The sequence below is a fragment of the Somniosus microcephalus genome, chromosome 33, assembly GCF_052327205.1.
Source record: "Somniosus microcephalus isolate GS21.2 chromosome 33, FLI_Smic_1.0, whole genome shotgun sequence".
NCBI lineage: Eukaryota > Metazoa > Chordata > Chondrichthyes > Squaliformes > Somniosidae > Somniosus > Somniosus microcephalus.
The window spans coordinates 31863287-31890291 of NC_141019.1; the positions used below are offsets into that span (position 1 = coordinate 31863287).

The window sequence follows — 27005 nt, forward strand, 5'->3', positions numbered from 1 at the left end:
AAACAAAATTTAACACCGAGCTTCATAAGGAGAAATTAGGGCAGGTGACCAAAAGCTTGGTCAAAGAGGGAGGTTTTAAGGAGCGTCTTAAAGGAGGAGAGAGAGGCGGAGAGGTTTAGGGAGGGAATTCCAAAGCTCGGGGCCCAGGCAGCTGAAGGCACGGCCACCAATGGTGGAGCGATTAAAACCGGGGGATGCGCAAGAGGCCAGAATTGGAGGAGAGCAGAGATCTTGTGGGGGGGGGGGGGGGTGCGGCTGGAGGAGATTACAGAGATGGGGAGGGGTGAGGCCATGGAGGGATTTGAAAACAAGGATGAGAATTTTGAAATGGAGGCGTTGCTGCATTTCAAGTAACGTGTAACTTTGTTGGACCTTCGCCAATGTTTGGGAAGCGAGCAAGAAACCGCGGTCATGAATCAGAATTAAAAAAGAAAGACTTGCATTTCTATAGCACCTTTCACCACTTCAGGATATCTCAAAGCGCTTCACAGCCAATGAAGTACTTTTTGAAGTGTAGTCACTGTTGTAATGTAGGAAACGCAGCAGCCAATTTGCGCACAGCAAGCTCCCACAAACAGCAATGTGATAATGACCAAATAATCTGTTTTTTTTAATATTGATTGAGGGATAAATAATGACCCCAGGACACCGGGGAGAACTCCCCTGCTCCTCTTCGAAATAGTGGTCGTGGGATCTTTTACGCCCACCTGAGAGAGTAGACGGGGCCTCGGTTTAACGTCTGATCCAAAAGACGGCACCACCGACAGTGCGGCGCTCGCTCAGTACTGCCCCTCCGACAGTGCGGCGCTCCCTCAGTACAGCCCCTCCGACAGTGCGGCGCTCCCTCAGTACTGCCCCTCCGACAGTGCGGCGCTCCCTCAGTACTGCCCCTCCGACAGTGCGGCGCTCCCTCAGTACTGCCCCTCCGACAGTGCGGCGCTCCCTCAGTACTGCCCCTCCGACAGTGCGGCGCTCCCTCAGTACTGCCCCTCCGACAGTGCGGCGCTCCCTCAGTACTGCCCCTCCGACAGTGCGGCGCTCCCTCAGTACTGCCCCTCCGACAGTGCGGCGCTCCCTCAGTACTGCCCCTCCGACAGTGCGGCGCTCCCTCAGTACTGCCCCTCCGACAGTGCGGCGCTCCCTCAGTACTGCCCCTCCGACAGTGCGGCGCTCCCTCAGTACTGCCCCTCCGACAGTGCGGCGCTCCCTCAGTGCTGCCCCTCCGACAGTGCGGCGCTCCCTCAGTGCTGCCCCTCCGACAGTGCGGCGCTCCCTCAGTACTGCCCCTCCGACAGTGCGGCGCTCCCTCAGTACTGCCCCTCCGACAGTGCGGCGCTCCCTCAGTACTGCCCCTCCAACAGGGACTTGAACCCATAACCCTCGGGCGAGGGTGCTGCCCACTGAACCACGGCTGGCAATGGATAGGCCCAGTCCATGGGCTGCTAGAACAGATTGTGACCTCTACTTCAGGCAGGGTTAGATTGTTATGTTTTACATAGAAATTACAGCACAGAAACAGGCCGTTGGGTCCAACTGGTCCGTGCCGGTGTTTATGTTCCACACGAGCTTTCTCTCACCCCTCTTCATCTCACCCTATAGAAACATAGAAGATAGGAGCAGGAGTCGGCCATTCGGCCCCTCGAGCCTGCTCCGCCATTCAATGCGATCATGGCTGATCATCCAAGTTCAGTACCCTGTCCCTGTTTTCTCCCCATATCCCTTGATCCCTTTAGCCTTAAGAAATATATCTAACTCCTTCTTGAATATATTTAATGAACTGGCCTCAACTGCCTTCTGTGGTAGAGAATTCCACAGGTTCACCACTCTCTGGGTGAAGAAATTCCTCCTCATCTCTGTCCTAAATGGCTTACCCCTTATCCTTAGACTGTGACCCCTGGTTCTGGACTCCCCGGCCATCGGGAACATCCTTCCTGCATCTAGACTGTCTAGTCCTGTTAGAATTTTATAAGTTTGAATGAGATCCCCTCTCATTCTTCTAAACTCCAGCGAGTACAAGCCTAATCAACCCAATCTCTCCTCGTACGTCATTCCTGCCATCCCAGGTATCAGCCTGGTGAATCTTCGCTGCACTCCCTCCATGGCAAGAACATCCTTCCTCGGATAAGGCGACCAAAACTGCACACAATACTCGAGGTGTGGTCTCACCAAGGCCCTGTACAACTGCAGCAAGACATCCTTGTTCCTGTACTCGAACCCTCTCGCTACGAAGGCCAACATACCATTTGCCGCCTTAACCGCCTGCTGCACCTGCATGCTTACCTTCAGCGACTGGTGCACAAGGACACCCAGGTCTCTTTGCACTTCCCCTTCTCCCAATCTATTGCCATTCAGATAATCTGGCTTCCTGTTTTTGCCACCAAAGTGAATAACCTCGCATTTATCCACATTATAGTGCATTTGCCATCCGGATATCCTTTATATATTGTAATGGGTGTATGTTGGGTGAATATGTGGATTGGCTGTGTGGATAGCTGAATCTTTTACAAAGATTTAAGGGACATAACCTTGCAATTAGAGCTGTGATGTCAGGAAGCACTTCTCCACACAAAGGGTAGTGGAAATCTGGAACTCTCTCCCTCAAAAAGGCTGTTAAGGCTGGGGGTCAATTGAACATTTCAAAACTGTGATTGATAGATTTTTGTTAGGCAAGTGTATTAAGGGATATGGAAATTAAATGGAATTAAGATACAGGTCAGCCATGATCTAATTCAACGGCAGAACAGACTTGAGGGACTGAATGGCCTCCTCTTGTTCCTAACGTAACAGGTTTGAGGGGCTGAATGGCCTCCTCTTGTTCCTAACGTAACAGGTTTGAGGGGCTGAATGGCCTCCTCTTGTTCCTGTGTAACAGGCTCGAGGGGGCTGAATGGCCTCCTCTTGTTCCTGTGTAACAGGCTCGAGGGGGCTGAATGGTCTCCTCCTGTTCCTAATGTAACAGGCTCGAGGGGCCGAATGGCCTCCTCCTGTTCCTAATGTAACAGGCTCGAGGGGGCTGAATGGCCTCCTCCTGTTCCTAATGTAACAGGCTCGAGGGGGCTGAATGGCCTCCTCCTGTTCCTAATGTAACAGGCTCGAGGGAGCTGAATGGCCTCCTCCTGTTCCTAACGTAACAGGTTTGAGGGGCTGAATGGCCTCCTCTTGTTCCTAACGTAACAGGTTTGAGGGGCTGAATGGCCTCCTCTTGTTCCTAACGTAACAGGTTCGAGGGGCTGAATGGCCTCCTCCTGTTCCGAATGGAACAGGCTCGAGGGGGGGCTGAATGGCCTCCTCCTGTTCCTGTGTAACAGGCTCGAGGGGGGCTGAATGGCCTCCTCCTGTTCCTAATGTAACAGGCTCGAGGGGGCTGAATGGCCTCCTCCTGTTCCTAATGTAACAGGCTCGAGGGGCTGAATGGCCTCTTGTTCCTAATGTAACAGGCTCGAGGGGCTGAATGGCCTCCTCTTGTTCCTAATGTAACAGGTTCGAGGGGCTGAATGGCCTCCTCCTGTTCCTAATGTAACAGGCTCGAGGGGGGCTGAATGGCCTCCTCCTGTTCCTAATGTAACAGGCTCGAGGGGGGCTGAATGGCCTCCTCCCGTTCCTAATGTAACAGGCTCGAGGGGGCTGAATGGCCTCCTCCTGTTCTGTATAAACCACCATCATCCAAGTTCATTGTTCCTTTTTAAATCTGCGTCTGATGAACACAAGCTGAACACACCACTCACTAATATTTGTGCAGTCTTTAAGAATGGTTTAATTGCACATAACAAATGAATTAATGAAAATGCAGTTACGTAGGTGAAAATTCATAAAAGGCTGAATTAGGAAGAGATTAATTTTTGAAGTTGCTATTTGTAATCGGCAGTAAATCAAAATGAATTGTCTGTTATCCCTCTCAGTATATAATTACAGACAATTTATCAGTGATTGCGATTGCTCCACAGTTTGAAACACGGTCTATCTGGCGTTTCGTTTTAATATAAACCGTGTGCACCAAATATTTGCTGAGGGAAGGAGAGGAACTTCGAGCAATATCTAGAGCTGGACTGCTGAGTTTCTGGAAATTCGGGGCAGTACTGAGGGAGCGCCGCACTGTCGGAGGGGCAGTACTGAGGGAGGCGCCGCACTGTCGGAGGGGCAGTACTGAGGAGCGCCGCACTGTCGGAGGGGCAGTACTGAGGGAGCGCCGCACTGTCGGAGGGGCAGTACTGAGGGAGCGCTGCACTGTCGGAGGGGCAGTACTGAGGGAGCGCCGCACTGTCGGAGGGGCAGTACTGAGGGAGCGCCGCACTGTCGGAGAGGCAGTACTGAGGGAGCGCCGCACTGTCGAAGGGGCGGTACTGAGGAGCACCGCACTGTTGGAGGTGCCGTCTTTCGGATGAGACATTAAAAGGAGGCCCCGTCCTGCCCCCTCGGGTGAACGTAAAAGATCCCGTGGCACTATTTCGAAGAGGAGCGAGATGTTCTCCTGGTGTCTTGGCCAATATTCATCCCTCCGTCAGCATCAACCCAAACCAGATTGGGGCGTGGAACTGGCAGCAGGCTTTTAGCGCGCTCCCGAACCAGGATGCCCGAGGCGCGACAGAAATTGTAATAATCAGGGCAAGCTGCCGGCGGCTCCAGAGGGAGCTTGTCTGTGTGGTCCGATCCAATTTAGGGCGGCATGCCTTGTCAACGGCGGCCCTCAAGTAAATCAAGGGGCCGGGGGGGAAGGAGGGGAACGGGAGGAGAAAGATCCAAACTGATTTAGCAGTCGCTCGTGCAGATCAGGTGCACTGCTACATTCGTCACCGATGTGCTGGGATTGAAAGAGAAGCGGAGATGTTCAACTTAGCCGCTATCCAGATGTAAGAAGTCACACAACACCAGGTTATAGTCCAACAGTTTTATTTGACCAGGCCAGGCCAGTCTTTTCGCTTACGAGGACCTACAATCAATGCTGGACTGATCATCCGCGGGTGGTGGCATCTCTGCACTTCACCTGACGAAGGAGCAGCGCTCCGAGAGCTTGTGATTTCAAATAAAACTGTTGGACTATAACCTGGTGTTGTGTGACTTCTTACATTTGTCCACCCCAGTCCAACACCGGCATCTCCACACCATGGCTATCCAGGTGGGAGGTGGTCTTTCCAGGTCCATCAAGGTGGTTCCGGTCTTCTGTTGTTTTGGATTAATAACAGAAGCCAGAGGAATTCAGGGGTATTGAAGATCTGAAGACCAGGCTGGGCTGTGTGCCAAGCGGCGGCAGGGGAAGAAACAGGAACTGGGCACAATGAGCTGTTGGAGGCATCTGGCAAGGAGAGGAGTGCTGGCAAGCGGTCGTGGCTCTCGCAAGCGCTCAGGAAGAGCTAGAGGCGAGTAGAAAGGGAGGACTGACAGCTGCCAGGTTTGCAGTGAGTTAGTAATGTGCGGAGACAGCTGGGAGGCTGATAGTCGGTCAAGCTTTGAAAGAAGACAGTGATGAGCGGAGAGGCACAGAGAAGATGAATTGCACCACAGAGTAGGATACTTGGCTTTGGGGCCACGGCACCAGGCGAGTGCCAACTACAAGAGACTTTGCCAGCTACAAGAGACTTGACTAAAATGTTAACCAATCGTCATCCCACCCTTCTGAATTATTTGCACGACGGTGTCCTTTTGTGATTTAATCCGTTGACTAACTTGCTAACTAGTATTACTGCTACATCAACGTGCAGAGCAATGGTTGGCATCTAACCAGCCTGCCTGTGCTGAGGTCTGTTGTCTCGGCCCAGCTGCTGGGATCAGCTCGCTCGGTCCAGACCTGTGGTGGAACCTGGAATCTCCCCTTTGTCTCTGTGAGTCAGTACCATACTGGACAAGTGCAGTTAACCCCCCCAACACCGCCCTTCCCCGAGCCATTGGGTGAGCTGTTCTGTGTGAGGTTTTAAGAAAAGCTTTTTAAAATGAACTTTAGAAACCGTCGTCCAACCCTGGTGGTGAGGTCTACCCATCCCACTGTTGGCCTGTGCTCTCGGAGCTTGCCTGCTGTTTCTCAGCCTCTTCTTGACGTTTCATTTTTCCTTTAACATTTGATCACAAGAAAGTTACAGATGGGGAAGGCCATTCGGCCCATCTTAACCCGTCCATCCAGAGAGACCCCACAGATGTCCCCCAACCCCCAGTTGCTGCATTTACTTGTTCCTTAAATGATTCTGGGGTTTTGCCTCCACTCGTCTCTGGGAATCCATTGCATGTGTCAATCACTCTGTGTGTGAAGCAAACCTTCCCGATCTCAGTCCTAAATTCACCTTTTACTGCTTTGAACCTGTGTCCCTTTATCCGTCCTCCCCACAACTTCATTTAAAGCAAGATTCCCGATGAACCTTTTCCATTCCGTTATCGATCTGGTGCACCTCGAGAAGATCGCCTCTCGGACACCTCCTTCCCAGAATGAAATGCCCGAGTCTCTCCCAGTCTTTCCCGACCTCTGACACTAGGGATCGCCCTCGTGGCTCCCCTCTGCACTCGCTCGAGCACCCGAATGTCTCCCTTGTGTCTCAGTGACCAGAACTGAACACAATGCTGAAGGTGCGGTCTGACCGGAGCGCTGTGTGGTTTGATCGTGACTGCCTCTGACTTGTAGGCTAATGTTTTGGCCGTGTAACTCAGTGTTCTATTGCTTTTGATGGTTGCTGCTCTGAGTTGGTTGGACATGTTGAATGTCGAGTCTATTAAGACTCCGAGGTGTGTCTCAACTTCATTTGAAGCTATTTAAACATGAGTTCATAGAGTACGTGCGTTGCCTATCTTTCCTTCCTATGTGCAGCGGGTACATTTATTCAGTGTCTATAGTTAATCTCTGAGTAAACTCATTGAGAACAAGGAGAGTTTGAAGATTGGAGAATAACACCATTGACATTCAACTGGGCAAACAGACCTGTGTGGATCATGTTAGAGGCTGAGCTACTGAGAGGACAAGCCAACGAGAGACTGGGTTGAAAGGGGGCATTGGGAGATTTCCTCTGGAGTACTGTGCACAGATTTGGTCTCCTTATCTAAGGAAGGATATACAGTACTTGCCTTGGAGGCGGTGCAACGAAGGTTCACTAGATTGATTCCTGGGATGAGAGGGTTGTCCTATGAGGAGAGATTGAGTAGACTAGGCCTGTACTCTCTGGAGTTTAGAAGAATGAGAGGTGATCTCATTGAAATGTATAAGATTCTGAGGGGGGATTGACAGGGTAGATGCTGAGAGGTTGTTTCCCCCCTGGCTGGAGAGTCTAGAACTAGGGGGCATAGTCTCAGGATAAGGGCTCGGCCATTTAGGACTGAGATGAGGAGGAATTTCTTCACTCAGAGGGTGGTGAATCTTTGGAATTCTCTGCCCCAGAGGGCTGTGGAGGCTCAGTCGTTGAGTATATTCAAGGCTGAGATCGATAGATTTTTGGACTCTCGGGGAATCGAGGGATATGGGGATCGGGCAGGAAAGTGGAGTGGAGGTGGAAGATCAGCCGCGATCTTATTGAATGGCGGAGCAGGCTCGAGGGGCCAAATGGTCGACTCCTGCTCCTGTTTCTTATGTTCTCTGACTTGAGTGTCCTTTTTCAATGTTCTCCTAGGGCTTGATGTTGAAAGACAGTCCATCGTTGGCAAAGGTTGGATGAAGTTTTGAAGGGGTTGGGTAAAGCTTTGAGATGTTGCTGGTTCAGCACAGATGAGAAGTGAGTGCTGGGTACGTTTAACTCGGCAATTCCTCATCGAACCCGCTCCTGACCCCACCACCAGAGTTTCTGGGGTCAGAGTGGGGGAATCGGACAATTTTGATCTTGGCCGCTCGCACCAGTCTGGGTGGAACTTGGGTGCAAGGTTGGGGTGAAAGGTCTGTAAATTGTGCTTCTGGGGTCGTCTTGGCCATGACCCAGGCCTGGAGACCCCCTGTAGGCCTCACTTTCACCAATTCATAGACCTGAATGGTAGTGACTTGCCGGTGTCCAGGTCACTTGGTGCCAGAGAGATGGGAGCAGCAGGAAGTCCAGTGGGAGGAGGCCATCTTGGCCACCCTGCCCCTTTGTGATGTCATGGGCCCTCTGTGGTGCGGATGAAGATTCCGCCTGCCCCAGGTCCCTGAGGGAATTCACCTCGGCTGCTCCCTCTGACAGAGACCTGGCTGGTGTTTCCGGGTCCCGTCCGATTTTGTGCCCCCGTCAGACCTCTTCTGCCTCCTTTACCCTTACCTTCTGCCCCAGGCCCTGAGGTCATTCGGGGCCATTGTCTAGGTTTCAAAAATAAAAGCCTCAATGTTGTTTCATTGGCATATCCTCATTCAGCATCTTTTCATTTATATTGGGTGCACTTTTTGTCCTCTATTATTAGTTTCCAAACCATTAAATGTGTGCGTCTTTTATTATGGGGGTTGGATGGTTGGGGAGGGTTCTGTAGTTGTGGGTATGGGGGTTTATATGACGGGACCTGTTATAAATCTCATCATTCATCAAGAAACTACTCATGAAATAACGCTGGACGGCCAGCTGGTGGCGCCGTCCAAGGAGTATAAATACTCGGGCGTCGGCCCCAGCTTGCCAGGGACATTTTGTAAGACAAGGAACTAGTGAAGTACAACTAGACCTCCATGTTCTGAAACAAGTTGATTAAAGCCTTGCTTTATACTCAAACCAAGTGTGCAGTGAGTTTTATTACGTCAGGGCCTACTTCTGCCTCAGCCCATCTGCTGCTGAAACCCTCATCCATGTCTTTGTTACCTCCAGACTTGACTATTCCACATTCCACCCTACGTAAACTTGAGCTCGTCCAAAACTTGGCTGCCCGTGTCCTAACTCGCACCAAGTCCCGTTCGCCCATCACCCCTGTGCTCGCTGACCTACATTGGCTCCCGGTTAAGCAGCGCCCCGATTTCAAAATTCTCATCCTTGTTTTCAAATCCCTCCATGGCCTCGCCCCCTCCCTATCTCTGTAACCTCCTCCAGCCCCACAACGCCCCCCGCCAAGATATCTGCGCTCCTCTAATTCTGGCCTCTTGAGCGTCCCTGGCCCTAAGCTCTGGAATTCCCTCCCTAAACCTCTCTGCCTCTCTACCTCTCTCTCTCCTCCTTTTAAGATGCTCCTTAAAACCTACCTCTTCGACCAAGCTCATTGAAACTTATAAAATTATCTCATTGAAACTTTAACAGGACTAGACAGACTTGATGCAGGAAGGATGTTCCCGATGGTCGGGGAGTCCAGAACCAGGGGTCACAGTCTAAGGATAAGGGGTAAGCCATTTAGGACTGAGATGAGGAGGAATTTCTTCACCCAGAGAGTGGTGAACCTGTGGAATTTGCTACCACAGAAGGCAGTAGAGGCCAATTCATTAAATATATTCAAGAAGGAGTTAGATATATTTCTTAAGGCTAAAGGGGTCAAGGGGTATGGGGAGAAAGCAGGGATAGGGTACTGAATTTGGATGATCAGCCATGATCTCATTGGTGGAGCAGGCTCGAGGGGCCGAATGGCCGACTCCTCCTATCTTCTGTGTTTCTATGATGTGGCTCGGTGTCAAATTTTTGTCTGATTTACGCTCCTGTGAAGCGCCTTGGGACTTTCTGTCTGTTCTCCCCTTGGCGGTAGAAACGCCGCCTCTTTAGCTAGCGCTCTTGATTGTATCCCTTTCGAGTGTCGCATTTCTTCTCATCACCCACCTGGAACATGCTGTCTGTCACTGAACGGTTGTCTCGCTGATTTTCTGAGGGGCAGCAGCTCAACTCTTCCGCTGTGGCTGCGTATTTTCCGCGGGAATTCCAGCGTTGTTACTTTTTTGCTTTTATTGATTCTTCATGAGCTGCGCAGAATTAAATCTAGATTTTATTTTTTCACCGCTCGTGCAGCACTTTGTTCAAACCTCCTGCACGCTGGGCTAGTGTCTCGTAACCAGGGACCTGACGCACTCTGGTGTGTGATGTGTTTCCCGGGCTTGGGTCCGGACTCCGCTGTGTAGTTTGTGATCGGATTGAGACAGAGCTTCGTTCTGTCCAGGCCCGAGTGAACATGATTCCACGTCACAGACCGCGCCTCCAGTTCAGCAGCAGTTAGCTAGTCTTCAGCATCAATAGCCTGGAAGTATGGATGTATAATGGAGGAGAATGTTCCACTGGATCGGTCCAGGGCAGGGGAACGTCCCACTGGATCGGTCCAGGGCAGGGGAACGTCCCACTGGATCGGTCCAGGGCAGGGGAACGTCCCACTGGATCGGTCCAGGGCAGGGGAACGTCCCACTGGATCGGTCCAGGGCAGGGGAACGTCCCACTGGATCGGTCCAGGGCAGGGGAACGTCCCACTGGATCGGTCCAGGGCAGGGGAACGTCCCACTGGATCGGTCCAGGGCAGGGGAACGTCCCACTGGATCGGTCCAGGGCAGGGGAACGTCCCACTGGATCGGTCCAGGGGAGGGGAACGTCCCACTGGATCGGTCCAGGGGAGGGGAACGTCCCACTGGATCGGTCCAGGGGAGGGGAACGTCCCACTGGACATCCACCTGCAAGCACGGTTCCCCTAGCGTCTTGAGACAAACTGCAGCACTTCCATATCCTCCCACCACCAGCTCCGATATCGGCTGCTTCAACACAGACTGGGGACTGAACGTGGGCTCTTCCCACCATGTGTGACTCAGCTAGGCACTGGCTGGTGAATTTACCCGGCGAACAAGTGGGGGTGGGGAGAGAGAGCGCCAGCTTTAACACCGCCTCTGGCAGCAGACAAGAGGGATCCTCTTTCCATTTTTAATGTCACTGCTTCAGAAGGCTGACAGCCAGAGAGAAACATTCAGCATGTTGCACTGCACTCTGTAAAGAGAATGACAGCAATAATATTTCAAGTGCACAAAGATCCGCTCCAGACTCGAGATGGAAACCTAATGCTGGTGAAAACCTCCGCCTGGGTCGGGGGGAGATATGGGACATTTGCCCAGCCGAGTCCAGGGTGCAGTAAGAACAACAACTTGCATTTATACAGAGCCTTTAACACAGTAAAATGTCCCAAAGATTCACAGGTGCGAGTATCAAACAAAATTCGACACCGAGCCACATAAGGAGATATTAGGACAGGTGACCACAAGTTTAGTCAAAGAGGTAGGTTTTAAGGAGCGTCTTAAGGAAGGAGGGAGAGGCAGAGAGGTTTAGGGAGGGAATTCATGGGCTTAGGGCCCAGGCAGCTGAAGGCACGGCCGCCAATGGTGGAGCGATGGAAAGCGGGGATGCTGGAGGGCAGAATTGGAGGAGCGAAGATATCTTGGGCGGTTGTGGGGCTGGAGGAGATTACAGAGATAAGGAGGGGCGAGGAGGCCTTGGAGGAATTTGAAAACAAGGATGAGAGTTTTAAAATCGAGGCGCTGATTAACCGGGAGCCAATGTAGGTCAGCGAGCACAGGGGTGATGGGTGAACGGGACTTGGTGCAAGTTAGGACACGGGGCAGTGAGCACAGGGGTGATGGGTGAACGGGACTCGGTGCGAGTTAGGACACGGGGCAGTGAGCACAGGGGTGATGGGTGAACGGGACTCGGTGCGAGTTAGGACACGGGGCAGTGAGCACAGGGGTGATGGGTGAACGGGACTTGGTGCAAGTTAGGACACGGGGCAGTGAGCACAGGGGTGATGGGTGAACAGGACTCGGTGCGAGTTAGGACACGGGGCAGTGAGCACAGGGGGTGATGGGTGAACGGGACTCGGTGCGAGTTAGGACACGGGGCAGTGAGCACAGGGTGATGGGTGAACGGGACTCGGTGCGAGTTAGGACACGGGGCAGTGAGCACAGGGGGTGATGGGTGAACGGGACTCGGTGCGAGTTAGGACACGGGGCAGTGAGCACAGGGGTGATGGGTGAACGGGACTTGGTGCAAGTTAGGACACGGGGCAGTGAGCACAGGGGGTGATGGGTGAACGGGACTCGGTGCGAGTTAGGACACAGGGCAGTGAGCACAGGGGTGATGGGTGAACGGGACTTGGTGCGAGTTAGGACACGGGCAGCCGAGTTTTGGATGAGTTTATGTTTATGCAGGGTGGAAGGTGAGAGGCCAGCCAGGAGATTTGGAATAGTCAAGTCTGCCAGGTAACAAATGCAAAGTCCATTGCCTTGCCTCTATTTATTTTCCAGTTTCCCACCGTTCTCTAGATTGCGTTGACACGTGCTGGATTAAGAACGCGACGGACAATTTGTGCACAGCAAGCTCCCAGAAACAGTTATGCAACAATGACCAGATAATCTGTTTTTAATAATGTTGGTTAAGAGATAAATATTGGCCAGGACACCAGGGGAGAACTCCCCTGCACTGCCGTGGGATCTTTTATGCCTACCTGAGAGAGCAGACGGTGCCTCGGTTTAACGTCTCATCCGAAAGACGACACCGCCGACAGTGCGGCGCTACCTCAGTACCGCCCCTCCGACAGCGCGGCGCTCCCTCAGTACCGCCCCTCCGACAGCGCGGCGCTCCCTCCGCACCGCCCCTCCGACAGCGCGGCGCCCCTCCGCACCGCCCCTCCAACAGCGCGGCGCCCCTCCGACAGCGCGGCGCTCCCTCCGCACCGCCCCTCCGACAGCGCGGCGCCCCTCCGACAGCGCGGCGCTCCCTTCGCACCGCCCCTCCGACAGCGCGGCGCCCCTCCGACAGCGCGGCGCTCCCTCCGCACCGCCCCTCCGACAGCGCGGCGCCCCTCCGACAGCGCGGCGCTCCCCCCTCGCACCGCCCCTCCGACAGCGCGGCGCTCCCCCTCGCACCGCCCCTCCGACAGCGCGGCGCTCCCCCCAGCACCGCCCCTCCGACAGCGCGGCGCGCCCCCCGCACCGCCCCTCCGACAGCGCGGCGCTCCCTGGAGTGTCAGCCTACGTTTTGTGCTCCAGTCTCTGGAGTGGGACTCGAACCCACAACCTTCTGGTGCCGAGGCGAGAGAGAGTGCTACCTACTGAGCCATGGCTGACACGTGATGAAAGCTCCCAGCGACGTGTGGCTGCACACCCGTGGGCCCGGTGCCGGAGAACAAAAGAGACAGAAATAATTCATGGTGCGACGTTTCATTCCAATGGTGGTGGGGAGGCGGGAAGTGAAGGGTTCACCACCAGAATGCGCGCAGGTCATGCAACGCTTAATGCACGTTTGACCTGAATCTACTCAGGCAGCTTGTCGCTGCGCTCAGTGCAGGAGCACACAGATCATTACTAGTTGTGTGGCTCTGCTCCACATCGAGAGTGAAATGGCCACGGATGGTGTCTTTCCGTGTCCAATTGTATTGGAGTATGGTAGATTTCATTCAAAGATTTTGTTTTTCCTTTGGCCAACCTTTGGCTTTAGTTCAGACGCCGATTGCAAGAGATCCTTTGTGAACTGGTAAGGTTTTGGTAGTTTTCTTCAGTTATGTAAAGTACTAATTAGTCTGAGAGGCTGGCACAAGTGGCATTGGTCCGAAGTGCCTCAGTCGGTACATGCATTGCCGGGTGTGGTACGGAGCTGTTTGGACCAGAAAGGCCCCAAATTCTATCCCTGGTATGTCTTGAGTTAACTGATCTCGGCCTGGATGATGGCAGAGCGGTTTATGTTGCCCCCGTGCCTCTGGGTTAGAGAGAAGGAAAACAAATCGGCCAGGATACCCCACTCCTGATCACTATCCAGTGATCCCTGCTGGAATGGGATAGGGATAGGATTGAGCGTAGGAACTGGAGGAGGCCATTCAGCCCCTCGAGCCTGCTCCTCCATTCAATCAGATTACGGGTGGTCGATATCTTCACTCTGTCTACCCGCCTTTGCCCCCCTCGATAATTTTTAAAATTTGTTTATGGGATGTGGACGTCGCTGGCAAGGTCGGCATTTATTGCCCTTGAGAAGGTGGTGGTGAGCCGCCTTCTTGAACCGCTGCAGTCCGTGTGGTGAAGGTGCTCCCACAGTGCCGTTAGGGAGGGAGTTCCAGGATTTTGACCCAGCGACGATGAAGGATCGGCCGATATATTTTCAAGTCAGGATGGTGTGAGATTTGGAGGTAATGGTGTTCCCATGCGCCTGCTGCCCTTGTCCTTCTAAGGGGTAGAGGTCACGGGTTTGGGAGGTGCTGCCGAAGAATCTGCTACCTGATCATAGTAGGAAGCGGGGTGCGGTCTCGAAGGCTTGGCTCCTGTTAACGTGGGCATTGGGTAAGTGAGATCTATCTCGACAGGGAGAAGGTGTGTACTCCACATCGGTCAAGTGGAACTCCTGCCTGTGTAGATTTCTTAGTAGCCTGGGTCAAAGGTGATGGACTTCCTGCCTGATTGACAACAAAAAGAGTCTCCTGATTGTAGCGCTCGAATCAATCACCGTAGTTTCACTGTAATAATTTTACTGAAGGCAGAAGTCCGAGGGAGAGTGCATGGTGTGTTTGATTGGGGTTAGCAGCAGGATCTGTGAACACTCTTGGGTTGTCTCATCGGCCTGTACCTTCTAGTGCACAGAGCAGTGTTCACCTACAACCTGATATTAACTGTTTCAAACACTCTGCGTTTCCTCGCGCAGATTGGAATTGTGCTGCGTAGTTTCTCTGTATTTGCTGCCTGATTTTTCTGTACCCGCAAGCACTCAAATCGGAAAGTTACAAGTGTGAACATTTTTTTTCCTCTGTGTCTGTGCATCTGTGCGAGTCTGTATGTGTAAGTGTCTTTATATGCATCTGTGTACGTGTGTCTCTGTCTCTCTCTCTCTCTCTCTCTCTCTGTCTCTCTCTCTCGCTCTCTCTCTGTCTCTCTCTGTCTCTCTCTCTCTCTCTCTCTCTTTCTCTCTGTCTCTTTCTCTCTGTCTCTTTCTCTCTGGCTGTCTCTCTCTCTCTCTGTCTCTCTCTGTCTCTCTCTCTCTCTCTCTCTCTCTCTCTCTGTCTCTGTCTCTCTCTCTCTGTCTCTCTCTCTCGCTCTCTGTCTCTCTCTCTCTGTCTCTCTCTCTCGCTCTCTGTCTCTCTCTCTCGCTCTCTGTCTCTCTCTCTCGCTCTGTCTCCCTCTCTCTCTCTCTCTCTCTCTCTCTGTCTCTCTCTCTCTCTGTCTCTCTCTCTCTCTCTCTCTCTGTCTCTGTCTCTCTATATCAATGCTGAGTAACAGCTGTATTTTATTCTTGCTGGTAGCAATTTCAGAAGTGTGTTTACTGTGTCGGCGTGCTGGGGACAGACTCCCCTAGAAAATGTTGCTGTCTGATACTTCTTCATTCGACGCACTTTCCATCATTTGCACTGTTTTATTCCCAATTGAAATGCTATTAACAAAAAACGCAATCTTGTTGACACGATCATTTACTTTTTTACTTTCATAAGAATTTGATTGATTAGGGCATTTAAAAGCAATATCTGATTTCTCTGCTGACAGCTTCACTTAATAACCGAAGAATTGGGATTAGAAAATGCATGTCGTTCTCAACTATCAATCTCTATCTTTAAATTAAAGACTAAATTTGACTGAGTTCACCCAGTCCGATTTAACAACTGTTTAAACGTGTTACGATAAACCGACTGCACTGCTTGATTCTCCTACCTTGTACCAGACACGTTTGATGGCTAAAAGTACACTGGGTGACGCAGGCAGTAGTACAGAGCTTCAGGCTACACTGTCGGGTACCACAGGGGCCTCCGCAGTTATGTAACTGACAGCCGTGGCTCAGTGGGTAGCATGCCCGCCTCTGAGTCAGGAGGGCGCGGGTTCGAGCTCCACTCCAGAGACTTGGGCCCCATAACCTGGGCAGACACTCCCAGTGCAGTACTGAGGGAGTGCCGCACTGTCGGAGGGTCAGTATTGAGGGAGCGCCGCACTGTCGGAGGGGCAGTACTGAGGGAGCGCCGCACTGTCGGAGGGGCAGTGCTGAGGGAGCGCTGCACTGTCGGAGGGGCAGTACTGAGGGAGCGCCGCGCTGTCTGAGGGGCAGTGCTGAGGGAGCACCGCACTGTCGGAGGGGCAGTACTGAGGGAGCGCCGCACTGTCGGAGGGGCAGTGCTGAGGGAGCGCCGCACTGTCGGAGGGTCAGTACTGAGGGAGCGCCGCACTGTCGGAGGGTCAGTACTGAGGGAGCGCCGCGCCGTCGGAGGGGCAGTACTGAGGGAGCGCCGCACTGTCGGAAGTGCGATCTTTCAGATGAGACGTTAAACCTGCCCTGTCTGCCCCCTCCAGGTGGATGTAAAAGATCCCATGGCACTATTTCAAAGAAGAGCAGGCGAGTTCCACAGCCTCCACCCACATCACTAACAGATTATCTGGTCATTATCACATTGCTGTTTGTGGGAGCTTGCTGTGCGCAAATTGTCTGCTGCGTTTCCCACATTACAACAGTGACTACATGTCAAAAAGTACTTCATTGGCTGGAACGTGCATGGGGACGTCCTGAGGCTGTGAAAGGCGCTATAGATATGCAAGTCTTTCCTTCTATAAAGTGACGGATGTATAACGTGGAACGGGTCAATACGCCACCGGTGCAAGTGATGTAATAATGGGTTTGATCATCAGGTTAGCACATTGATCGCTGATAAAGAAAGGAGCCAAGGTTTGGCAGTGACTCTTTCGTGATGGTACTGCCCCGTTAAATGGAAGTGTAGTTTGGGATGGGGGGGGGAACGGGCTGAGAGAAGTTCCTGCTCAAAATGTAGGCAATGGAAATGACCGGACGGCAAGATCAATAACTAACTGAGATCACCGGGGCCACGGAGAAAAAGCACTGGGCCTCCTCGTAACCTGGGAATCTATGCAATAAATCTTGACATGGATATGCCTGCGGGTGTGCAAGTGGTACACTTGGCCAGGCTTCCCGGTCCTGATTGCTCCCCAGTGACCCCTCGCCCCTGTTTGAAGATTTGAGGGGGTGTCTAGACATTGGGTGATGATGGCGTCTGACTGGGCTGTAATGCACGTCACGGTTGAATAGCCAGGCAACCCTCGGTGCCGAGGCTCACACATGAAGAATGTCCGTCTTGGATGAAGTACTTGGAGGGCTGCTGTATCCCAGCAAGAGTCGGGGTGTGGGGAGGGGCGTGGGTGGAATAAATCTCATCAAAAAAGATTAGATCAGGGTAAGTGTGTTGCTCGATGTGAGCTCTTGTTAAGAGTATTTTTTTCTTTTAATGTAGTTCGAAAATAACAGGGCTGTAGTGATTCAGGATCCCTGCGGGGATGTCATCTGTAATTGTGCTACTTAGAATGGATAATAATAGACTCTGTGTGTGTGGGCTGTGCTACCACAGCTGATGTGGATCCGTGTGCTCCGAGACCTGTTGGAGATGACAGGAGCAACGTGCTTCATCTCCACCTCAAATCCAAAGAGAAACTCTTATCTATTGAATAGACTGGCACATGTGTCAGCCGTGGCTAAGTAGCACTCTCGATCTGAGTCAGAAGGTTGTGGGTTCAAGTCCCACTCCAGGGACTTGAGCACAAAATCCAGGCTGACACTCCCAGTGCAGTACTGAGGGAGCGCCGCACTGTCGGAGGGGCAGTACTGAGGGAGCGCCGCGCTGTCGGAGGGGCATTACTGAGGGAGCGCAGTACTGAGGGAGCGCCGCACTGTCGGAGGGGCAGTACTGAGGGAGCGCCGCACTGTCGAAGGGGCAATACAGAGGGAGCGCCGCACTGTCGGAGGGGCAGTACTGAGGGAGCGCCGCACTGTCGAAGGGGCAATACAGAGGGAGCGCCGCACTGTCGGAGGGGCAGTACTGAGGGAGTGCTGCCCTGTCGGAGGGGTAGTACTGAGGGAGCGCCGCACTGTCGGAGGGGCAGTACTGAGGGAGCGCCGCACTGTCGGAGGGGTAGTACTGAGGGAGCGCCGCACTGTCGGAGGGGCAGTACTGAGGGAGCGCCGCCCTGTCGGAGGGGCAGTACTGAGGGAGCGCCGCCCTGTCGGAGGGGCAGTACTGAGGGAGCGCCGCACTGTCGGAGGGGCAGTACTGAGGGAGCGCCGCCCTGTCGGAGGGGCAGTACTGAGGGAGCGCCGCACTGTCGGAGGGGCAGTACTGAGGGAGCGCCGCCCTGTCGGAGGGGCAGTACTGAGGGAGCGCCGCACTGTCGAAGGGGCAGTACTGAGGGAGCGCCGCACTGTCGAAGGGGCAATACAGAGGGCGCGCCGCCCTGTCGGAGGGGCAGTACTGAGGGAGCGCCGCACTGTCGGAGGGGCAGTACTGAGGGAGCGCCGCCCTGTCGGAGGGGCAGTACTGAGGGAGCGCCGCACTGTCGGAGGGGCAGTACTGAGGGAGAGCCGCACTGTCGGAGGGGTCGTCTTTCGGATGAGACGTTAAACGGAGATTTCGTCTGCCCCCTCGGTTGGGTGTAAAATATCCCACGGCCAATAATTGGAAGAAGAGCAGCAATATCTAACCCTCATTTAGCATTACTTTAATAAAAATTTTTTTTTAAAAACCATGATCTGGTCATTATCACATTGCTGTTTTTGGGAGCTTGCTGTGCGCAAATTGGCTGCCGCGTTTCCCACATTACAACAGTGACTACACTCCAAAAAGTACTACATTGGCTGTAAAGCGCTTTGGGATGTTCTGAGGTTGTGAAAGGCGCTATATAAATGCAACTTTGTTCTTTAAATGGTTGTGATTTGCTGTGTACAGCACCTAATAGGGAGGCTATCCATTCTCCCCCAAGTCCGTGTGTGATTGACGTGCTGTGCATTGTGTCTGTTTTTGCAGGGCGATTTACTGAGCCCCTGTCGGTGTGATGGCTCCGTGCGCTGCACCCACCAGCCGTGCCTAATCCGCTGGATCAGCGAGCGAGGCTCGTGGAGCTGTGAGCTGTGTTACTTTAAATACCAGGTCCTGGCAATCAGCACCAAGAACCCCCTGCAGGTCAGTCGCAGCCAGCCGCCGGCGTGTTGGGAAGCAAGGCCTCGGAAATGTGTTTCCTCTGTCACAGTCCTAGTCTCTTCATTGGCCTCTCCATGACAGATCACCCGGCCCACGCTTTGAGTGGGTCTGCACGATAGCCCCTTGCCAATGCTTCAAGGCTGTCAGACGGTGTCGGAGCTGCCTCGTGATATTCCATTGCTTTCCCTCCACCCCCTCCCCACCCCCATGCCGGAAAGCGGCCAAGTATCTGTTGTGCTGTTCCCCACCGCCCCCCCCTCGGCACGTCTGCGATCCACAGATTGGCTTTTAGCGTGTGGCGCAGTGTGTTTCAGGTCATGATCAGTGCTGCAGAGCGAGGGTCGGGGGCGGGGTGGTCAGGCTTCAGCGTTGTCGGGCAGGGAGGGGACTGGTGGCTGGGCCATCTCCCAGTCAGAGAGAGGCAAAAATCAGAGGGCGGTGGTGCGTGGGGGGGGGGGGGTGGGACTCGCCACGGGAGCCTCGACTGCCTCCTGGTGTTGTTTACTGCAGCACTAGCCAAGAATTGGGAGCAGGGTGTCAGATCCAGGTGTTGCAGAATAAGGGAGGAGCATTTCTTTTAAGGAGGGGTCAAGGTAATTGTCGAAATAGCCCATGCAGATCCACTTGGCTGCCATTGCAGCTCCATCGTATTGTGCCACCCCCCCCCCACAGTGCCCATGCCATGCTGGTGGGGGGTGCTATCCGTTTATCGCAGTGGACCGCAGAAATGGCAATACCGCTAACCAGGTAGAAACAAAGTCCCAGCCCCACCTCCTCATCTCGCCACCCACTTTGCCAACTATCGCATGGCGCTGTGGGATATTGACTCCAAACTCATCAACACCTTCCTGCCCAATTTCTCTGTCCACTATTTAAAGGAAGCTGTCGGTGCTTTCAGTAAAACAGCAGGCAGAGGAAGCTCTTGGGAAGGTGTTGGTGATTATAAAGCACCATTTCAAACCCATTGCAGAAAGAATTCACACATCAAAAATCAAAATGACGACCGGCTTTTAATTTAAAAAAACCAAAGACCCTCCCTCCTAACTGCCGAGACCATGTCCTCACCTCCTACTCCTTCCAGCCCTGAGATCAGAGACAGTAAGCCCTCTTCTGCACTGCAAGCGTAACAACAGCTTTCGCCCCGCACTGACACCGAGGTGTGAACCCGGAGCAGCTTGGGCCTGGACTGGGCAGCAAAGCGGAGCGAGACATCGACCCTCGGAGAGTCTGGCTCCACTTCGCGAGAGAGAGAGAGAGAGAGGGAGACGGACAGCTCGGGTCCTGACTCCAGATTGACGCCAACATGTTTGTGTCAGTGAGCAGCGAATCTGCTCAGCACTGACGCCACCGCTGGACTGCGAATGTTGGTCAAGACGGACAGACGTACTGATTTACAAACTGAAACATCTACAAAGTAACAGAGACGGGAGGGATTCAGAGATTGCTGTATATGTGCAATTTCCCAGCAGTCTGTGGGAAACCTGCCATCATTTCACCCCCTCCCAGCTTTCCACCTTATATTTTTTTCCCTCTCCTCCCCATCTCTCCTGACTTGGGGGCTGGGGTAGAGTTTCATGGGCAGCAGCCGCCCTCGGGTACCTCGCCCACTTGCCCGTTCGTTACATTGTGCGCCTGGACAGCAAACGTCAACGGGGGCATCCGACCCTGGGTGGCATCACAGTCGAGCCTGATCGTGTCGCCACCCCGGCATCTGCACACGTGCGCGTTCCTGCAAAGTGGGGCGGGGGGGTGGAAAGTCGGTGAATTTAAAAAAAAAAAAAAAAACTCCAGAGCCACACCCTTGGGCTGACTCTTCCCCCTCCGCAACCCTGGTCACAGGCGGCCATTGTGGCGCCTCACTGTAGCTTCTGAGTTCAGCTAACTCGGCATGGACCGAGGACCGGACCCTCTCCCCCACCATCCCCCCCAACCGGGTCTGTATGGCTCAGTACCGCACTGGGTCGCGCAGTTCGGCCTGAACCACAAACCTGCTGGCAAAGGGCAATGGTCTTCTGGAGATGTCGCTTAAAAGACACCACAATAAAAAAATATAAGAATTAGGAGCAGGAGTCGGCCATACGGCCCCTCGAGCTTGCTCCGCCATTCAATAAGATCACGGCTGATCTTCGACCTCAACTCCACTTTCCTGCCTGATCCCCATATACTTTAATACCCAAAAATCTATCTATCAGCCTTGAATATACTCAATGACTGAGCCTCCACAGCCCTCTGGGGTAGAGAATTCCAAAGATTCACAACCCTCTGAGTGAAGAAATTTCTCCTCATCTCAGCCCCCTGGTTCGAGACTCCAGCCAGGGGGAAACATTCTCCCTGCATCTACCCTGTCAAGCCCTGTAAGAATTTTGTATTTTTCAATGAGATCATCTCTCATTCTTCTAAACTCTAGAGAATCTAGGCCTAGTCTACTCAATCACTCCTCATAGGACAATCCCCCCATCCCAGGAACCAGTCTGGTGAACCTTCGTTGCACTCCCTCTATTCCAAGTATATCCTTCCTTAGGTAAGGAGACCAAAACTGTGCACAATATGCCAAGTGTGGTCTCACCAGGGCCCTATATAATGGCAGTAAGACTTCTCTCTGAAGCTTCTGAAAATAGCCCACAGTAACCTGACTGCCCCTTCAGCTCTGTTGGGGTAGGCCCTGGTTTCTTCTGTACAGCTTGGCGCACCGTGCCAGTTTTAAAAATTAACCCAGACACCAGATGTACGTGAGCTGCAACGCACAACTGGTACGAGGAGGGGGGGGCGGAGACGGAAAAATTGATCCTTAAAGGGGCAGTGTCCGCATGAAAAAGTGCTTGGCAACTGTTACTCGTTCGCTGACACAAAACCCACAACGCCATGGTTACATCGAACGTGGCATCGCTGTGATGCAAAAACGAGTCTCTGGACACCGCTCTCTCCACAGGCAAACGAGAAACGCGCCCACCCCCTCCTCCCCGCCCCCCCCACCAGCACTTTTTCCTGAAGACAGTGCCCCCTTTAAACATTGAAGCAAATGGTTTTATTAACGAGTGATTGATCCAATGTTGTGCACAGGGGGAGTTGAAATATGAATTGGGGGTGAGGGGAGTGGAGGGATCTAAACTGTGTCGCCTGCAAGTTGAGTAGCTTGACTTACTGGTGAAAGTACTCCTCGACATTCACTCCTCCGGATGGCCTCCTCTAATGCCGGAGCACTGGCACATCAAATGAATTGATGTACTCCCTGCAGCTGGACTAAGCCAGCTATCAGTAACAAGCCTCCCAGAGTGTGTATGTATCTCTCAGTCATCTCTCCTCTGATCCCAGTGCACATGGTCACATATCCAGCTGTAGGACTGAGGGTGAGCTGTCAGATGCATTGTCCTGCCACGGTGACATGCTTAGGCCCCTGATGATGGACACCCAGATACCTCAAGGTGAGCTTCAAGGCTATAATCCAATTGAGAGGATTAGTCGATTGTAAAGCATGTGAGTGGCTGAATAACTGCACCAGCTCGGATCAGTGCCCGAACTTCGCTTTAAGGTTCTACTATGGAAACACGCCACATCTTTAAAGCTGTAGATTGGCTGAAAGCCCTTGATGTGAAGCTGTTAATTTTTAATGGATGTCAGCCATGGCTCAGTGGGCGGCACCCTCGCCTCTGAGTCAGAAGGTTGTGGGTTCAAGTCCCACTCCAGAGACTTGAGCACAAAAATCTAGGCTGATGATCCAGTGGCAAGTGCGGTGGCATAGTGGTTAGCACTGTTGCCTCACAGCGCCAGGGACCCGGGTTCGAATCCGGCCTCAGGTGACTGTCTGTGTGGAGTTTGCACATTCGCCCCGTGTTTGCGTGGGTTTCCTCCGGGTGCTCCGGTTTCCTCCCACAGTCCAAAGATGTGCGGGTTAGGTTGATTGGCTATGATAAATTGACCCTTAGTGTTAGGGGGATTAAATACATGGGGTTACGGGGATAGGGTGGGATATGTGTTGGTGCAGGCTCGATGGGCTGAAATGGCCTCTATCTGCACTGTGTGGTTTCTGTGTGATTCTGTGTGTGCAGTACTGAGGGAGTGCTGCACTGTCAGAGGTGCCGTCTTTCAGATGAACCGAGGCCCCGTCTGCGCTCTCAGGTGGATGGAAAGAAAATCATGGCCACTATTTCGAAGAAGAGCAGGGGGGAGTTCTGCCTGGTGACCTGGGCCAATATTTATCCCTCAATCGACGCCTGAAAACAGATGACCTGGTCGTTATCACATTGCTGTTTGTGGGAGCTTGCTGTGCGCAAAATAGCTGCCGCGTTTCCCTACACTTAAAAAGTACTTCATTGGCTGTAAAGCGCTTTGGGATATCCTGAGGTTGTGAAAGGCGCTATAGAAATGCAAGTCTTTCTTTCTTCCCAAGTTAAGCCTGGAAGTCCTTGGTATTACAGCGAACACCCGCGCTATTTGTGCGCTAGAGAGCAGGAATACCAAGAGAGCTAATCATACTGCGGGAATCACGGATGTGTCATTGAGCACGTTCACCAGTGACCGGCAGCAGCACGATAGGGCACCACAATTTCCGAAAGCACATAGGATCACTGACTGCACCCATGTTGCCATTCGGGCTCCTGTACACCGTCCTGCCCCCTCTATGACCTTGAAGGGATTTTGTTCTTTCAGTTGTTACGTGGCCACCAACTCCACTGAATGCCTCCTTCCCCGTGAGCACTTGACGATGTCTTCGTATTAAGGCAATCCCTCTTGTTTGAAGGGGAAGGAAGAGTGGGGGGGAAGACCAACGCCAGCCTCTGGGGCCATGGCTCATGACCCCCTTTTGGCAGAAGCAGAGTGTGGGTACAATGGGGCTCATTCTATATCCAGAATGATTGGGAACATACCATTGGGATGTGCAATCAGAGAGCCCCTTCCAGTGCCTCACAAATAATCCTCGTCTGTTCCATAACCTCACCTTGCAAAGAGGTCATGCCACGGCGGGTGAAGAACCGGATGGAGGAGCCATGGCAGAGGAATTAGCTGCTGATCCACTTGTGCCCCAAGGAAGACTGGTGGACCAAGCACTGATTCAAGATGGCTTCCAGCTGCAATCTACATTCTGCAAATGAACCTCCCACCCCCCCCACCCAAAAAAAAAACACCACCCCTTACACTTTCCTAGGCAGTATCTCAAATCCCATCTATCCCCATCTTTTACTGGCCTCTTGCTTCATTGTTGGTGCGTGCCTTTCTTTGTGTTTTGCAATGGTGGCTGGATTGCGTGCGATGTCGAACATCCAACCTACTACCGCTTCTCCAAAGGGGACGCCTTTATGGAAGGAGTAAGTGTGCCGGTGGCCTGCTGGGATTTGCTGGTGCCCTACTCCTTCTGGCGTGCATAGCAGCGACCCTACCCTTGAGTCGGCCACACCCGCTGCTGTGGCGGCTTCCTGGGGCACCTCCATTGTCATACGTGCGAGTCTTTGAGAGGCACTCGCCTCGGGCATTCCCTCAACCACGTCTGAGAGCAGCACTCTGGACAGAGATGCCAATCCCTGTTGCCTCAAGGTTGTCTCCATCCGACCTCCGACCGTCCTGAAGCTGGCCAAGAGTTGACCTCTCTAAGATTGGAGCCCAAGACCTCCAGAGCAGCAGTGTGAGAATTCATGAAGACGTGCTCCCACTGCGCCCATGATCTGCACCACCACCAAGGGCGCCGCTGCAGATTCCACAGTAGTTGCTCTGCGTTTCATGGTGGACTTGCCCAAAATCGTGAAGCTCTGGCTCATGGACTCCTTCATAGTCATCCCCAGAAATTTGCAGTGGACACAAGTGACTGATGTCGATAATTCTCCTCGGACAGAAATCTTGGTCCGTTAGCAGGCCCAGTGAGATCTGAATCCCTAGATGTTGGAGCCGAGGAAGGAACTATTGTAGACTTCCTGCCAGTGGGTGCCTGGCCTTGAGCAGACAAAGATCACTTGCTCCTCCTCACCCATGCACTGTAACTCACTCCAAGATTTATCCCTCAAACAGCATCTCTAAAACAGGGAGTTGTGCTCAAAGGGGGAAGCGGTCAGATAATTCACGCCACCATGTTGTAGTCCTTTCTCCAATGCCTGCTCCCTTCGAGCAGGAGCGCTCTCCCCGGTGTACTGGCCAGAATTTATCCCTGAACCAACATCACTAAAACAGATGATCTGGTCATTATCACATTGCTGTTTGTGGGAGCTTGCTGTGCGCAAATTGGCTGCCGCGTTTCCTACATTACAAGTGACTCCACTTCAAAAAGTACTTAATTGGCCGTAAAGCGCTTTGGGACGTCCTGAGGTCGTGAAAGACGCTATAGAAATGCAAGTCTTTCTTTCCTGCTCGCCCTCACTGTCTAGATCCTCCAGGGTGTGTGTTGCTGTGCTGATGTTTGGTGGAGATGCTGATTGTCACTGATGGCGCTGTGAGGAATTGGCTTCCTCGGGAACACTGGCTATCCCTTTATTCAGTTCTTTCATTCCTGTGAGAACAGTAGGGAAAAAATTGCTAACCTCCTGCCTCAGTTAACTACCCTCAAGCATTCCTTTCAGTGGATCAGATTCTCTGCTATAATCCAGTGTCAGTCAGTAGACCATTGCATGACTGGAACGTTACGACACTAGCCATAACCTTGGGGGAGGTCTCCTGCTCACCGTCCCCAATTTCCTTGATGCTCTCCCACCCGTTTATGTCGGAGTTGGCCTTCTCGAATGGGGTCAGGGCCTTGAGTGCTTTGGCTGCCCACCAGCGTGGGTCTGCTCCCGCTGGTTAGACACCACCTTCTCCTGCAAGCAGAAAAGCTGAGCTACTCCAGGTGGATGGAGCACTGGTGGTGTCTGCACAGCTTCAAGGCCGTGCTGCCGGCCACACAATGGATGGATGCCAACCTGCTAGGCTGACGAGCAAGCATTTCCCTTCAAGAATTGTTGCTGTGCACATAATGTTGACATTTGGACTGACTCGTTGAACTTCCTCACACAAAAGAATCCCCATTCATGCATAGCCTCCATTGCCCTGGTCCTCCCACATCAGCCGTATTGGTTAACATCCGCTTACTAAAATAGGACATGGCAGGACCTCCTTTCGTGCTGACTTGTGGCACCTGCTTGCCATGCCCAGTCGTACTTTTGGCCTTCCCATCGCAGATTTCTTTAGGTCTGACATCATCTTTCTGTTGGGACTCCAAATGTCACGCTACACCTGGGTTTTCTGGGTCACTTTTAGATCCTGTGATGGACCGGTCCTCGGGCTCATTGGTCAATGTTGTGACTGTTGCACAAACACAGTGAGACCCAGATTGTGTGTGCCAGCCGTGGCTCAGTGGGCAGCGCACTCTCTCCTCCGAGTCAGAAGGTCGTGAGTTCAAGCCCCACTCCAGGGACTTGAGCACAAAAATCTAGGCTGACACTGCAGTGCAGTGCTGAGGGAGTGCCGCACTGTCGGAGGTGCCATCTATCGGATGAGACGTTAAATCGACGCCCCGTCTGCTCTCTCGGGTGGACGGAAAAGATCCCACGGCACTATTTCAAAGAAGAGCAGGGAAGTTCTCCCCAGTGTCCTGGGGCCAATATTTATCCCTCAACCAACATCACTAAAACAGATTGACCGGTCATTATCGCATTGCTGTTTGTGGGATCTTGCTGTGCGCAAATTGGCTGCTACGTTTCCTACATTACAACAGTACTTCGTTGGCTATACTCTAAATGTAAGTCTTCTTTCTTTCAGATGTCCATGATATATATACCTCTGAGCTTCCTAACTCCTCTGGGTCTGTGTCATTTCTCGTCTCCCTTCAGCTCCATCAAGGACACAGCATTGGCCCATTCTGCTATTTGCTCCTAATCCTGCCGCACCAGGCACTTCTCAGAAGAGTGGCCCTGCCAATAAGTTGCTTCTCTTCCTTCCCTCAGTCCCCAGAGAAATGCTTCCAGCGCCTGGCCATCCGACCGGGTCTGACTGCTTCCATTGCCCATGGAAATCGCAACGCAAACAGCTACTCTCTCCTCTGCCCTGCTCTCTCCTCTCCTCTCCTCTCCTCTCCTCTGCCCTGCTCTCTCCTCTCCTCTCCTCTCCTCTGCCCTGCTCTCTCCTCTCCTCTCCTCTGTCCTCTCCTCTCCTCTCCTCTCCTCTCCTCTGCCCTGCTCTCTCCTCTCCTCTCCTCTGCCCTGCTCTCTCCTCTCCTCTGCCCTGCTCTCTCCTCTCCTCTCCTCTCC

General features: G+C 52.9%; 2 protein-coding genes across 6 annotated transcripts in view; one reads left to right on the forward strand and one right to left on the reverse strand.

Moving 5' to 3' along the window:
• cdk4 (cyclin dependent kinase 4) overlaps positions 1-27005 on the reverse strand; it is a 215855-nt gene that overhangs the window by 156064 nt on the left and 32786 nt on the right. The gene's annotated exons all lie outside the window — the stretch shown is intronic.
• LOC147097102 (E3 ubiquitin-protein ligase MARCHF9-like) overlaps positions 1-27005 on the forward strand; it is a 54690-nt gene that overhangs the window by 14415 nt on the left and 13270 nt on the right. Inside the window, exon 2 of the mRNA XM_085972931.1 lies at positions 18628-18783. Coding sequence (XP_085829057.1) covers positions 18628-18783 — 156 coding nt within the window. The remainder of the gene's footprint in view (positions 1-18627; positions 18784-27005) is intronic.